At 41.2% G+C, this 13,624-nt stretch overlaps 1 protein-coding gene across 2 annotated transcripts in view; it reads right to left on the bottom strand.

The window, feature by feature from the left end:
• Positions 1-13,624, bottom strand: part of LOC117534433 (replication protein A 70 kDa DNA-binding subunit-like) — a 54,920-nt gene that overhangs the window by 27,968 nt on the left and 13,328 nt on the right. For both annotated transcript variants that reach the window (XM_034198627.1, XM_034198628.1), the window contains 3 exons: positions 10,914-11,050; positions 10,222-10,370; positions 5,333-5,462 (listed from right to left, as the gene is read on the bottom strand). In XM_034198627.1, the coding sequence (XP_034054518.1) occupies positions 5,333-5,462; positions 10,222-10,370; positions 10,914-11,050 (416 nt within the window). The remainder of the gene's footprint in view (positions 1-5,332; positions 5,463-10,221; positions 10,371-10,913; positions 11,051-13,624) is intronic.

The raw sequence follows: 13,624 nt of genomic DNA, 5'->3' as shown, positions 1-13,624 counted from the left end.
AAAGACTGGATTTAGCGTTATATAAATACAACCATTTACATAAAACAGTGGTCGGGTACGATGAGCTATTTTAGAGCATGCAACACTTCTAACACCTTTCTGTTCTGGCTCAACAGGAAGCCGTCCTGTTTATAATAAACAAAAACACATTTCTAAAGGGCGAAGAAACATCTGTAATAAAGGTTGTGTTAGGGCTGCTCAATTAATCGTATTTTAATCGCAATTACCATTTTGGCTTGCAACGATTATGAAAACAACATAATCAAAATAAAACGATTATTATTTTTTATTTAAAAAAATGTGGTTGATTGGTTTTTCAGTTGAATTATACTTAAAGTTCAGGGTAATCAACTGTTAAAAACATACTGTTCACATTTCTTTTTCAATAAATGGATGTTTTCAAAGTAAATGGATAATCATTAATAATAATAATAATAATCGTGATATCAATTATTGACCCAAATAATCAAGATTATGATTTTTGCCATAATCGAGCAGCCCTACGTTGTGTTGTCAATCATAGTAAGGCAACGGAGTAACAACTGGCCATGTGGCTTTAATGACAATCAAGTAGTGTTGGGTGAGGTACTCTGAATAAGATAATTCTACCATCAGTACAGAAAGAGTGCAGGAAATGAATTGCCCACATGTGCACCATGTCTGCGTTCAAATATTGATCTTATCATGGCTGCCATTACATTTGGTATTCTTAAATCATAACTTTGCAACGTACATGTTAAAACAAAGCCCATCAAGGTCTATGAAATAAACAAAAGGAGTAAAAAAGCTAATTCTAGAGCAGACAGGAAATCCTTCAAGGGTTTTAATTAATTTTAATGTGAATAAATAAGCTGCTTAGGGTGTAAAGAGAAACGTTAAATAAAATGAGTAAACTTCGATCAAACTAGGCTTCATCAGTAAAACTGTTGCCAGCGAGTCAGTCCAGCTGGTTGAAGCGCGCTGTTTACACATCTCTATTTGACTTCCAAACAATCTTGGAACGGTTTGAAAAGAAAGCAGAGAGGGTTTGAGAGGTTTTTGCATAATGGATGCAAGATGAGACGATTCTCTCTCTCCCTGTCTGATACATAAATTGAGCTAAAGTATACACACACGTACACGTACACACACACACACACCACACACACACACACACACACACACACACACACACACACACACACACACACACACACACACACACACAACACCACACACACACACACACACACACACACCACACACACAACACACACACACACACACACCACACACACACACACACACACACACACACACAGGGCTATATGCAAACACCCTAAACTTCTTTCAGTTAAGAATTTCAATTGAAGTGCACACAGTCAAACATAATCAAATTTCAATCCAGCGAGTCGCAGTAATTTAAACAGATATTAGCACCTAAAGTGGCAGAACTCACACTGTGTAAATCAACAGCAAAATGCTAATTCTGGGGGAGAAGATGCTGTTCTCTCATCCTGTAGAGAGGCACAGCATTTGATTTCCATAAATATAAATATAAAAAAATGCGTACAGCAGCTGAACCGTGTCTCATTGGGAAGAAGCACACTCGTGTACACGCCTGCATTCAAACAGTAATGGTATCTTCTACCAGGAGAGCGGGCCTTGAACAAGATGTTGGAATTACAGCCAGGATTTAAAATGCATTCTCAACAACAACTACAAGCAAGAACTGGGCCAGACTCATTACTAATGTTGGCCTAAATGAGTCCATCAAAGACTCTCTCTAGGACGCTGGCCAACTTTACACACTGACTGAGCAATGCTGCTTTCTTTAAACAACCCACAAATTCTGTACAATGTTCACAGGGAGCATTTGATATGAAAAGTCCAGTGTTCTCTGCATCCCCTGTGAGATGTTTGATGTTGTCCCCTCGACCTCTGCAGATACTTCTGTCAGACTCTGAGCTATCTGACACTTTGTTCCCGCTAGCCATCATTGACTCACATCCTCATAATCTGTCCATCTACCAGAACCCATGCCACACAGCAAGGACCCCTCAGAAACACTTACTAAGAAGGTTTTTTTAATTAGGAGAATGTCTCCCTTAAGCAACCGCCCTCTCCCCATCATCACTGCTCTCCCATGCTTCCGCCCGCATGCCTGCCTCATCAAATTTTGCAGACATGGGCAGATTGAAGCGCTAGAAGGCTGAAGAGGTGGCGAGGCGGTGGGGGGGGGGAAGGTGGCAGGAGGGTGGACGCGGCACGCGGCAGGAAGAACACAACGCCTTGTTCGGGGGCTTGTTGAAGGCTCGGGATGCTGCTAAAGAAAATACGAGGATAACAGGTTAGAAGTATCTGGACCATAGTGCTTCCATCATAGTGACTACACCCCTCCGAATAAATCCCTCTGCAATTGTCATCCTCTCTGCTGTTCTTCTTCAGTTCTTTTTTTGTCACCTTCTGTATTCTTGCGTGTATATTGAAGCCTTGGGGCAAAATATTAACCTTTAGAACACCGAGAAGAACCTAGAGGAGCAGCACGACCAACGCTGCACACAAAAAACTATCAGAGAGACAAAAATATCTGTGCAGACTTACCTGAAGATTCACACACACTCACCTCTAACATTCTGTAAATAGTTGTCATTCTTATCACACCAAATCCCTATGTCACCTTCTGGCACTTAAATGCAATTAAAATGTGTATGTGGAAGTGAAAATCTACTTCACATAATTGACGTGGCTGCACATGCCAACTTTAAAGCTTGTCCCAAAACCCCAACTGCTACATTCATTAGAAGTGGCTTTTGCACGCACACACACACACACACACACACACACACACACACACACACACACACACACACACACACACACAACCACACACACACACACACACACACACACACACACACACACACACACAGCACACAACACACACACACACACACACACACACACACACACACACACACACACACACACACACAACACACACACACACACACACACACACACACACACACACACACACACACACCACAGCACACACACACACACACACACACACACACACACACACACACACACACACACACAAACACCACACACACCCACACACACACACACTACACACCACTACACACACACACACACACCCACACACACACACACCACCACACACACACACACACCACAGGTGAATGTCAAATTAGATTCCTTCAAAGTATAAGCTAATCCATTGTTATTAACGATGCTGCAGCCTCAGAGTTTGATTGACAACCTCCTTGAAGCCATTCAATTACAGAAACGGTTGAGGGTACAGAGGGCAGAGAGAGAAAAATAAGAGAAGACTAAATGAAGGTAAAACTAAATGAAGGTAAAACCCAAAGAAAAAGATAGGAGCGAAATCAGAGTTTGAATTATTAACACATTCTCACCTCTCAACCATTTCCCACACAACTTAGCTAACTGTTCCTATCCTTTTCTAAATACCCCTTGGCACTTCTCTCTTTTAGTCACCACACTTTTCACACTGTTTTAACTTTTTGGTTTTGTTCTCCATGGCCTTGTTTCCTTACATCCTGCTACACAGGTTTGTAAGTTACATGAATGTTAAGTGTCTAGATTTCCTTCCCGGCTCTCACTCTCCCACGTTCTCCGTCCGCACTACTTCCCTTCTGGTAATGTTATGCCCTATAGGCTTCCTCAAACTCCAACACATAATTAGACATTTTCATTAGAAACGACATTGATCTTGAAGCTACCCCTAAGTGGCTTCTAATTAAACGTGAGGGATGAGGGAGACTAGTCGGAGATAAACCTAATTTATTAGATAGAAAGTTTATGAGTGGCACGTACCATTACATTGCCTTTACTTTTAGTGGCAGCCTCGCAAAATTCTGTACAATGACATTTCTTAAAATGGCACAAGGTTTAATTTCTCACATGCTCCTCCGGCATATGGCAGTTCAACCCTGTACTGCTAATATGTGAGCATCACTATCTCCCTCCCACTGCTAAACCAGGAGAACCATGACTCTAATCTGTCAAGTCGCGGCCTCCAACTGCTCTATTTACAATGAAAGAAGACTGGCTGTGGATTTGAGTTTGGCTAAATGCTTACATTTAAAAGGAGGCTGACTAAAATCCTGACTATTCAGAGAAAATATTCTTTTTAAAAAAGAGGCCATCAGTGTAATCTCCATATGGCTAAACAATCACTATTCAGCTGTTATATCCTTTGACACGGCGATATTTACCATGTGATCTTTCCTAAAAGCCTCAAGTTGAACTCAGCCGTAGGTCACACTGTATATGTAGCTTAAGAAAGCACAAGCCACAGTTACAGCAAGTGAGTGAAATGTGTCAACAAAATGCAAGACTCAAACTCTTGATGTTTTTAATCCCTCAACATTTGGTTTTGATCCCGTCAGTAAAGCTGTAACTCTTTGATTTTCAAGGACTGACACCAAAACCCTGTGTTTACTGAGCTCGTCTTACATCAAACTCTGCTCTACTGTAGCTGCGCTGATCCAACGTCAGTTCTAAGGGTTTCTTTCATTTGTCTTTAAACAGTAGCCAGCAGCCCAGCCCTATTTTTTTTAATAAACATATTAGTTGCTTCCAGCTAAACCCAGAGATCCAACTAAAACTGCAGCGCAAATACCAATATTTATTTTTTGCTGTGACTTTTCTAAATAATTAGGTAATATTCATATTCTGAGAATAAAACTTGAGAAAGTAAACTAATCTAAAACCCAAATAAAAACAAGGTAAACTGTTGGAGTCACGGTTGTTTAGAGTTTTCATTATGAGTCTTCCTTTCTGATCTTATAATGTGGACTGCACTGAATCATGCAGGTCCTAAATAAATCTTCAACCTAAGCCAAAGAAACATAAATACTGTAAATGCCAAAACATTTTGTAAAATGAAGACAAAAAACATTCATTTACAATATCAGTAGATCAACAATCTTCAGATCCATATCAAATATAACTAATTAGCGACAGCCCCATTTAATTTTGATAGTAGTTATCAATCAGAATATAGCATAATAACAAAAGGGATGGAAAATAAAAAATGTAACCCAAATCGGTTTTATAGTTTCTTTCAAGGTTCAATTTATCCAAATGACCAAACAAATGTGTAATATAGTATTTAATTGTAAGTATTCATTTGATATGCCAGGGTTTTATATTTTTCTGTCTCTGGTGTAATGTGGGTGAACTTATCCCTTGAAGTAACTTTTTCTTTCTCTTTTGAAGGTCAGCAGGTTTAATACGTCTTTAGATGGGTGGCATGCTACAGTATGTTGTTGTGTAAGGCTATAAGTATGCACTGCACCTTCTCTCCATGTCCCAGGTGTTCATTCTTAACTTCGCTCAGCGTTTTCCAGTTGGTCTTTGCTCCGCTGCCCGCTGACCTGGTCTCTGTGAGGGATTGGCCGTCCAGCGCATAGCCTCCCTGGTCATACCTATTGTGTGGACATGAAAACACACATGTGCAAATAAATGTATGCTCAAAAAACAAAAACAAACATGCATGCATTATTTAGAGCGTAAGGATGATTTCTTGAGTGAAATGAAACAAAAACAGAGCGTGTGCTGAGTAACTCAAGTAACACCTTCAATATTAGTCATCTGTAAACATGTAGAAGTGTATCATATGGCAAAGAAGAGAATGTGAAAGCAAATGTGTGTGTTACACATACATGGAGGTGTGCTATATAAACAGACTTTCCTGTGAAGGAGATACTGCACTGTATCTTCTATTATCTAAAGAAACTGCCTACAGTCATGCCCGTCAAGTAATCCCGTAACTGATTTACAGCGTCAGCATCCTGCAATCTATGTCATCTGACATATGGCTGTCTATCATGGACAAAGGCATTATTCTGCATTTAGCTTTGATATTTACATACAGTGGGGCAAACAAGTATTTAGTCAGCCACCAATTGTGCAAGTTCTCCCACTTAAAAAGATGAGAGAGGCCTGTAATTTTCATCCTAGGTACACTTCAACTATGAGAGACAGAATGGGGGAAAGAATCCAGGAAATCACATTGTAGGATTTTTAATGAATTAATTGGTAAATTCCTCGGTAAAATAAGTATTTGGTCACCTACAAACAAACAAGATTTCTGGCTCTCACAGACCTGTAACTTCTTCTTTAAGAGCCTTCTCTGTCCTCCACTTGTTAACTGTATTAATGGCACCTGTTTGAACTCGTTATCAGTATAAAAGACACCTGTCCACAACCTCAAACAGTCACACTCCAAACTCCACTATGGCCAAGACCAAAGAGCTGTCAAAGGACACCAGAAACAAAATTGTAGACCTGCACCAGGCTGGGAAGACTGAATCTGCAATAGGTAAGCAGCTTGGTGTGAAGAATACAACTGTGGGAGCAATTATTAGAAAATGGAAGACATACAAGACCACTGATAATCTCTCTCGATCTGGGGCTCCACGCAAGATCTCACCCCGTGGGGTCAAAATGATCACAAGAACGGTGAGCAAAAATCCCAGAACCACACGGGGGGGACCTAGTCAATGACCTGCAGAGAGCTGGGACCAAAGTAACAAAGGCTACCATCAGTAACACACTACGCCGCCAGGGACTCAAATCCTGCAGTGCCAGACGTGTCCCCCTGCTTAAGCCAGTACATGTCCAGGCCCGTCTGAAGTTTGCTAGAGAGCATTTAGATGATCCAGAAGAGGATTGGGAGAATGTCATATGGTCAGATGAAACCAAAATAGAACTTTTTGGTAAAAACTCAACTAGACGTGTTTGGAGGAGAAAGAATGCTGAGTTGCATCCAAAGAACACCATACCTACTGTGAAACATGGGGGTGGAAACATCATGCTTTGGGGCTGTTTTTCTGCAAAGGGACTAGGACGACTGATCCGTGTTAAGGAAAGAATGAATGGGGCCATGTATCGTGAGATTTTGAGTGACAACCTCCTTCCATCAGCAAGGGCATTGAAGATGAAACGTGGCTGGGTCTTTCAGCATGACAATGATCCCAAACACACCGCCCGGGCAACGAAGGAGTGGCTTCGTAAGAAGCATTTCAAGGTCCTGGAGTGGCCTTGCCAGTCTCCAGATCTCAACCCCATAGAAAATCTTTGGAGGGAGTTGAAAGTCCGTGTTGCCCAGCGACAGCCCCAAAACATCACTGCTCTAGAGGAGATCTGCATGGAGGAATGGGCCAAAATACCAGCAACAGTGTGTGAAAACCTTGTGAAGACTTACAGAAAACGTTTGACCTCTGTCATTGCCAACAAAGGGTATATAACAAAGTATTGAGATGAACTTTTGTTATTGACCAAATACTTATTTTCCACCATAATTTGCAAATAAATTCTTTAAAGATCAGACAATGAGATTTTCTGGATTTTTTTTCTCATTCTGTCTCTCATAGTTGAGGTATACCTAGGAGGAAAATTACAGGCCTCTCTCATCTTTTTAAGTGGGAGAACTTGCACAATTGGTGGCTGACTAAATACTTTTTTGCCCCACTGTACATTTGAGTCCCTAAACCCTGTTTCTTTAATGAGGCAGAAAGAAAAATAATGCTCGTCTCTCTTTCTTTCTACTCCATCTATAAATGTATCTACCTTTTTAATATTCCCTTTAAAATCATATTACATCAGTGTGATTCCTGCTCTGTATTCTAGTGGAGAAGGAACAATCTAATCAAGGCATCATCCAAATTCATCAGTTTCCTTCAATTATGCAAGTAAGCCTGGTCAAAACAGTCTCTCAAAGCAACACGCCGCCACAGGAACAGGAGTCAGACAGATACTCTTTGTCTTCGCAAAGCGCAGACCTACATGATATAAAAAGGAGTGAAAACACTCCTTGTTCCTTGAAAAACATTCAATGTCATTCCTAAACCGATGTCAGCATGTAAACTGGAGAGAGGAGCAAACAGCAGCGGAGAGGGGGGGTTCAGAGAAGAACAGAAGGAGAAATAAAAGAAAGGACAGGCAGGGTGTTTTTTTAGCCCTTTGAATATAAAGATGTATTGACAAAAGACTAACAGAACTCAGATTGAAGCTCCAGCAACGGAACATGCCCTCTCTCTCCAACACACACACTGAATTACTGCTATAAATAATGCACCACACACTTACACACAAATGGCTTTTGTTCAAGCAGTTAGCTTACTTTTCAAACCAGTCATTAACAACTGAAAGAATGAACATAATAGTGCCCACAGGAACCAGCCAACCTAAACTTTTATTTATAACATGCAGACGCTGTGAGTGCACTGTTTGACGCAGTTCCATCCAAGAATAGCTTTCAGTGTAACACACAAGCCGGCACATGCACACTAGGCATTGAAATGTACATACACACAACAGGAAAAGAAAAAAGGAGAATAAATGCATTTATATTTCAGCGGTGGCCAGGCTTGGGAACAGCCTTAATGAGTGAATGAGTCATAATTTAAAATCCCTGCACAGGAACTGCTAATAAGAATCCAGTTTGATGCGGCTCACTGAGTGCCCATATTTCTGTGCACGTACAGTAGTAGTTCAGAGTGGAAATCCAGAAATATCCGTGTTCTGCTTTTCTGTTATTCCCTCAATCCTGTCTAGAGGCTTGCTGGGACTGGGGAGGCACTTGCCACCAGTCCCCTGACACGTGCTCATCTGGGTGATGTGCATGTGTGAACCTGTGTTAGGTAGGACTGCACATGTTGGGAAAAACTGACATTGGAATATATATTTCAGGGCTCTGTTCTTGGTCCCCTCCTCTTCTCCCTGTACACAAACTCGCTCGGATCTGTCATTAGCCCGCATGGTTTTTCATACCACTGCTACGCTGACGACACCCAATTAATTCTGTCCTTTCCCCGCTCAGAGACCCAGGTCGTCGCACGCATCTCTGCTTGTCTAGCTGACATCTCTCAGTGGATGTCTGCTCACCACCTCAAGCTCAACCTTAACAAGACTGAACTGCTCTTCCTTCCGGGAAACTACTGCAACTCCCTCCTGGCTGGTCTACCTGCATGTGCCATCCGACCTCTGCAGCTCATCCAGAATGCAGCGGCTCGTCTGGTCTTCAACCTTCCTAAATTCTCCCACACCACGCCGCTCCTCCGCTCCCTTCACTGGCTTCCGGTAACTGCTAGAATCCACTTCAAGACAATGGTACTTGCTTACCATGCTGCGAATGGATCTGGCCCTTCCTACATCCAGGACATGGTTAAACCGTACACCCCAGCACGTGCACTCCGCTCTGCATCAGCCAAACGGCTCGCTGCACCCTCGCTGCGAAGGGGACCCAAGTTCCCATCAGCAAAAACACGTGGGTTTGCTATCCTGGCTCCAAGATGGTGGAATGAGCTCCCCATTGACATCAGGACAGCAGATAGCTTACATATCTTCCGGCGCAGACTGAAAACTCATCTCTTTCGACTCCACTTCGAGCGAAAGAATTACTAACAAAGCACTTATTTACTAAAGCCAGTTGAGTAGCACTTGAAATGTTTTAGCTCTATGAAACCTGATATACTTATATTATTCTGTTTTCTTCAAGTTTGTATCTTATTGGTCGAACGCACTTATTGTAAATCGCTTTGGATAAAAGCGTCAGCTCAATGCAATGTAATGTAATATTTATTTTGGGATATAAAGAGGAATTTCAACCAGATGAAGACAAAGTTATATATTTAAAAACATCCTCCTCTCTGTAGCAATAACACATCCATACAACCAATGTTTCTGTATGCAAATGTCTTCCTTTTTGCAATCAAATCTCACTTTTCTCCCTTTTGTTTCCTGTTCCTCTCTCAATTTCATGTTGTGGTCTCAGTGGCCTACTTTGGTTGTTTGATAAACTGATCAAGAATTATCGTGATTAGTTGCTGGTTGTGAAAGCGGAGACTGCATGTCACTAACTGGCAACTTAGTCGGAGAAAACTATATTCTATTTGACTTAGGGCTCAGAAGAGGACTTTCCTGCGATATGGTTATGCACATGCAAACATCCCAGAGTCACTGCTGTAAGTAACTCTATATTGTGCAGCCCTAGTGTTTACTTTTTAATATATCTCACATACAGTACGTAAACATGAGAAAACAATCAATATTTGGTGTCCTTTGTCTACATGTAACCTGTCTTGTGTGGTGCTTGTGGTTGGATGTCCGTGGACAATTGTGTGTTTATGATTATGTTGGTGAGTGAGTGTCGGTGAATGAGTGAACAGCAGTGTGACTCACCAGGCCCGCAGACTAAAAGCCTCGGGTAAGTCTGGGTTGACCATGACTGTTGAACTGAACAAAGTTGAGACAGATCTGCCCCCAAAATCAGACAGCCGAGCGCCTTTGACGGCCACCACAGGGTTTACAGAGCAGGCAAACTTCTCCGCCTGCAGAAAGAACAAAGTGTGTCAGACAGTAATTGAGGGGAGAAAGATTTAGAACAAGAGACGACTAAATAAGTTGTGTTTTTATTTCTTGTATGTGCAGTCTGTTCCTGCAGCTTGCAGAGGGCACAAAGTAATATGTGGTATAGTTTGCTTTTATGATTGGACAACCTACAAGTCATTTGAAAGTCATTTTTGGATTTTGGCAAAGAGGAGGGATTAGCTCTTGCAGATTGAATGAGCTTAGAGAAGAATAGTGCCATTTCATGCACATTCGAGAGTTATTTAGCCTTCAGCTCAAATCAGGGCCTCTGGTTCAAAACACTCCTGAAGGTCAGGAGAATGATTTGACCGATCCAAATTTTACAGCCCAGAAAGCCCACCCGCCTCGGTTCGCCAGAGCACACACAGATAATGTGCATCAATGGATGGGCACCTTCATAAAACACACGATTAATTACAGACTGCTAAACAAGTTTTTATGATAAACCGCAAATCCATCCCTGAATGCAGACAGAGAGCAAGGAAAGAGATTATAGTTATTACCTCCTCTCCCCACAGTGTGAGTGTCACCACTTTGCCAGTCGTGTCTATTAGCTGGAGGGCCCTCTTGGAGACTTCTTTGCTGGTCTTTGTGGTGATACGGGATACATCGTCGGCACTCTTGCACACTCCAATTACATCTACAGGCAGAGGGAGTCATTGTATATCTCCATCTATAGATACCTCCAGGTAGACAACAATCCAAAGAGGTAAGAAAGCAATTGTCTGTTATGTGAAAAGAGCCTTTTGAAATGCCTCCACATGGTGTAAAGTGTGAAAATACCCCCTGGATACACTACATTATATCAAGTGGTATCACATCATGAGCACTAAAGACCCAACACAGCAGAGAGTAGACACCCCTCTGATGTTGCCAGTTGTAGCAGACTGACATAAATGTCATAACATGCTGGCTAACACCCAGAACCACACTCAGAACCACAACAAACATGCTCATTCATGTTTCCTGTCATGCTCAGGGACACAACTTCATTCAGGATTACTGCTGAGCGCTGAGAAGGTGAAGAGCAGAGCCTAAAACGGACTGAAATTAAGAATTAAACCCGAAGTCAAATTAATTCAAGACGCTCTTGTAGAACAAACGGAGTGTTGAAAGGTTACTGAAAACAAAGCAAATAAAAAGACTGAATCAATTTCGGAAAAGTATTATGAATTGTTATGAATGAACACATTTTAATCATATAACCAAAGGTTAAATAGACTGTGTGTACAAACTGACATCCTATGATTGAATCTTTAGTCTAGAATTGACACGAAAAAAACGTCTTCGATATTTTCAATCGTATGAAAAGAAAAGCAGCCAAAACAACGAAGCTATTAGCGACAAAGGTTTGTCATTTTACATGCTGTAAAACCTAATGGTTAAAAAGGTGCAGTTTTTCTTGTAAACAAACAAAGTTACCCTCTAAAATGCTCTGTGTATGTCATTGACCTGACAATATGTTGAATGCCTTTCCTCATTTTAAACCAACATTTGAACAATTTAAAAAAGCTTCTTTTTTATTGCATTGTTTACTTACTTACTACTGCAGTCTTCTTCATTGCCGTTGTTACAGCATTGCAATTTCATTTCCGCCATCTATTGAGTTATGTGTTGTGTTGTGTGTACACATAACAGGGACCCACATGTAAAAGCATTGCCAAAAGCACTACTAGAGGTGAAATGCTCCACAGGGCCCCTTTAAATGGCAATGATTGAATTAGTGTTAGTTAATTTTCTGTCCGTCATCCCATGATGTCACAACCAGAGCCCATGCATTAACTAAAATGACTGGGCCTAATTACAATATAGATTTTGTAAACCAGTCATTCTCTAAACGTCATCCTCCAGACTGCTACTTCTGCTAACCTTTCTCTAAACTCTCCCTCTCCCCCCTCCTCTCTTGCTCCGTGTCTGTGCCTTTTTAGCCCTCGTTATTTCCATTATGATTGAGACGATGTCATCCACCTCTGAACTCCATTATCACCACAGGAACAGGCTGACAGTTCTCATTACCATGTTATAATCCCCTATTTAACAAAGGAGCAAGGAGAGCGGTAGTGGGGAGAGAGTGAATGGAGAGACAACAGATGACACACACAGGAGTCAGGACGTGTAGCGCTGCCCCTCTGCGAACACACTCCAGCAGGTAAACCCTCTCAGTGCATCTAAACAGTGATGCTCCGCTGGCTTACATTGCTCATAGTTTACGCTCTTTTAGTGATGCAATATTACTGCTCTGAATGTAAACCTACATGAATCATCCACTCGGTAAGTTACAGTATGTGGTTGGCATTTCATAGCCACCATTAATTTAATCTCTAATATGGCATGTCGAATAGTTAATTACAGCCCTACAGTATACAATGCAAAGTGAAGTGCAATTTCCCATCTGGGTGTGTGTGATAAAATGAAGAAACTGATGGATGTGGTGAGAAATGCGTCAGAGATTGCTCTTTAAATTCTGCTTCACTATAATACTCACTGGCCATTTAACTTTGATAACTTCTCAAGGCTTCTGTACTTTTCTGCTCAGACTGGAATATGATTAAGTCATTATGTGTCTATTTGAATCAAAATGTGTGCCTATTTCATTTTGTTTAAGCAGCAATTCAAAATGTTTCTTAAAGTTATCATTATAAAGTTGTTTGGAAGATGTAATGGCCGTATAATGACACCATCAGCTTTAAATGGGTCCTGATAAACCTGTACTGAAATGAAAATTATACACATTTAAATAATGCCCTACTCAAAAAAATAAGCGATGTACTTGCATATAGATCAATAGCAGTTTTAAAAAAAGACACTCTTTGCCACAACTACAGAAACATCACTGTCACACCGGGGACAGTGCGCTGATCCTCAGGTCAGTTGAGCAGGGGAACACTAGTTTAATCCCGCCATGACCCCTACTGCAGTCAACATGCCGTTGTGTCCTTGGGCAAGACACTTCACCCCAAATTGCTCCTGTGGGTATTGTCCACAGTATTGATGTACAGTATTGCTATCTAATATATGTAATATGTAATGTAAAGCGCTAAAATAAACGCAATTAATTATTAATATTAGTATAATACCTGTACATCATCTCACTAATAACATAGAGCCAATCACACTGTTTTTCAATACCAATCTACACATCGGTCGTCTCAATTTACCTGTCACCGAGATAAGACATTTCTCTCAGGCACAGAGGGCAGGCATTGCAACTAAC

Source organism: Gymnodraco acuticeps, unplaced genomic scaffold (assembly GCF_902827175.1).
Source record: "Gymnodraco acuticeps unplaced genomic scaffold, fGymAcu1.1, whole genome shotgun sequence".
In the NCBI taxonomy this organism is placed as follows: Eukaryota; Metazoa; Chordata; class Actinopteri; order Perciformes; family Bathydraconidae; genus Gymnodraco; species Gymnodraco acuticeps.
The sequence above is the reverse complement of the archived record's forward strand: the minus strand, read 5'-3'. Positions and strand labels throughout refer to the sequence as shown.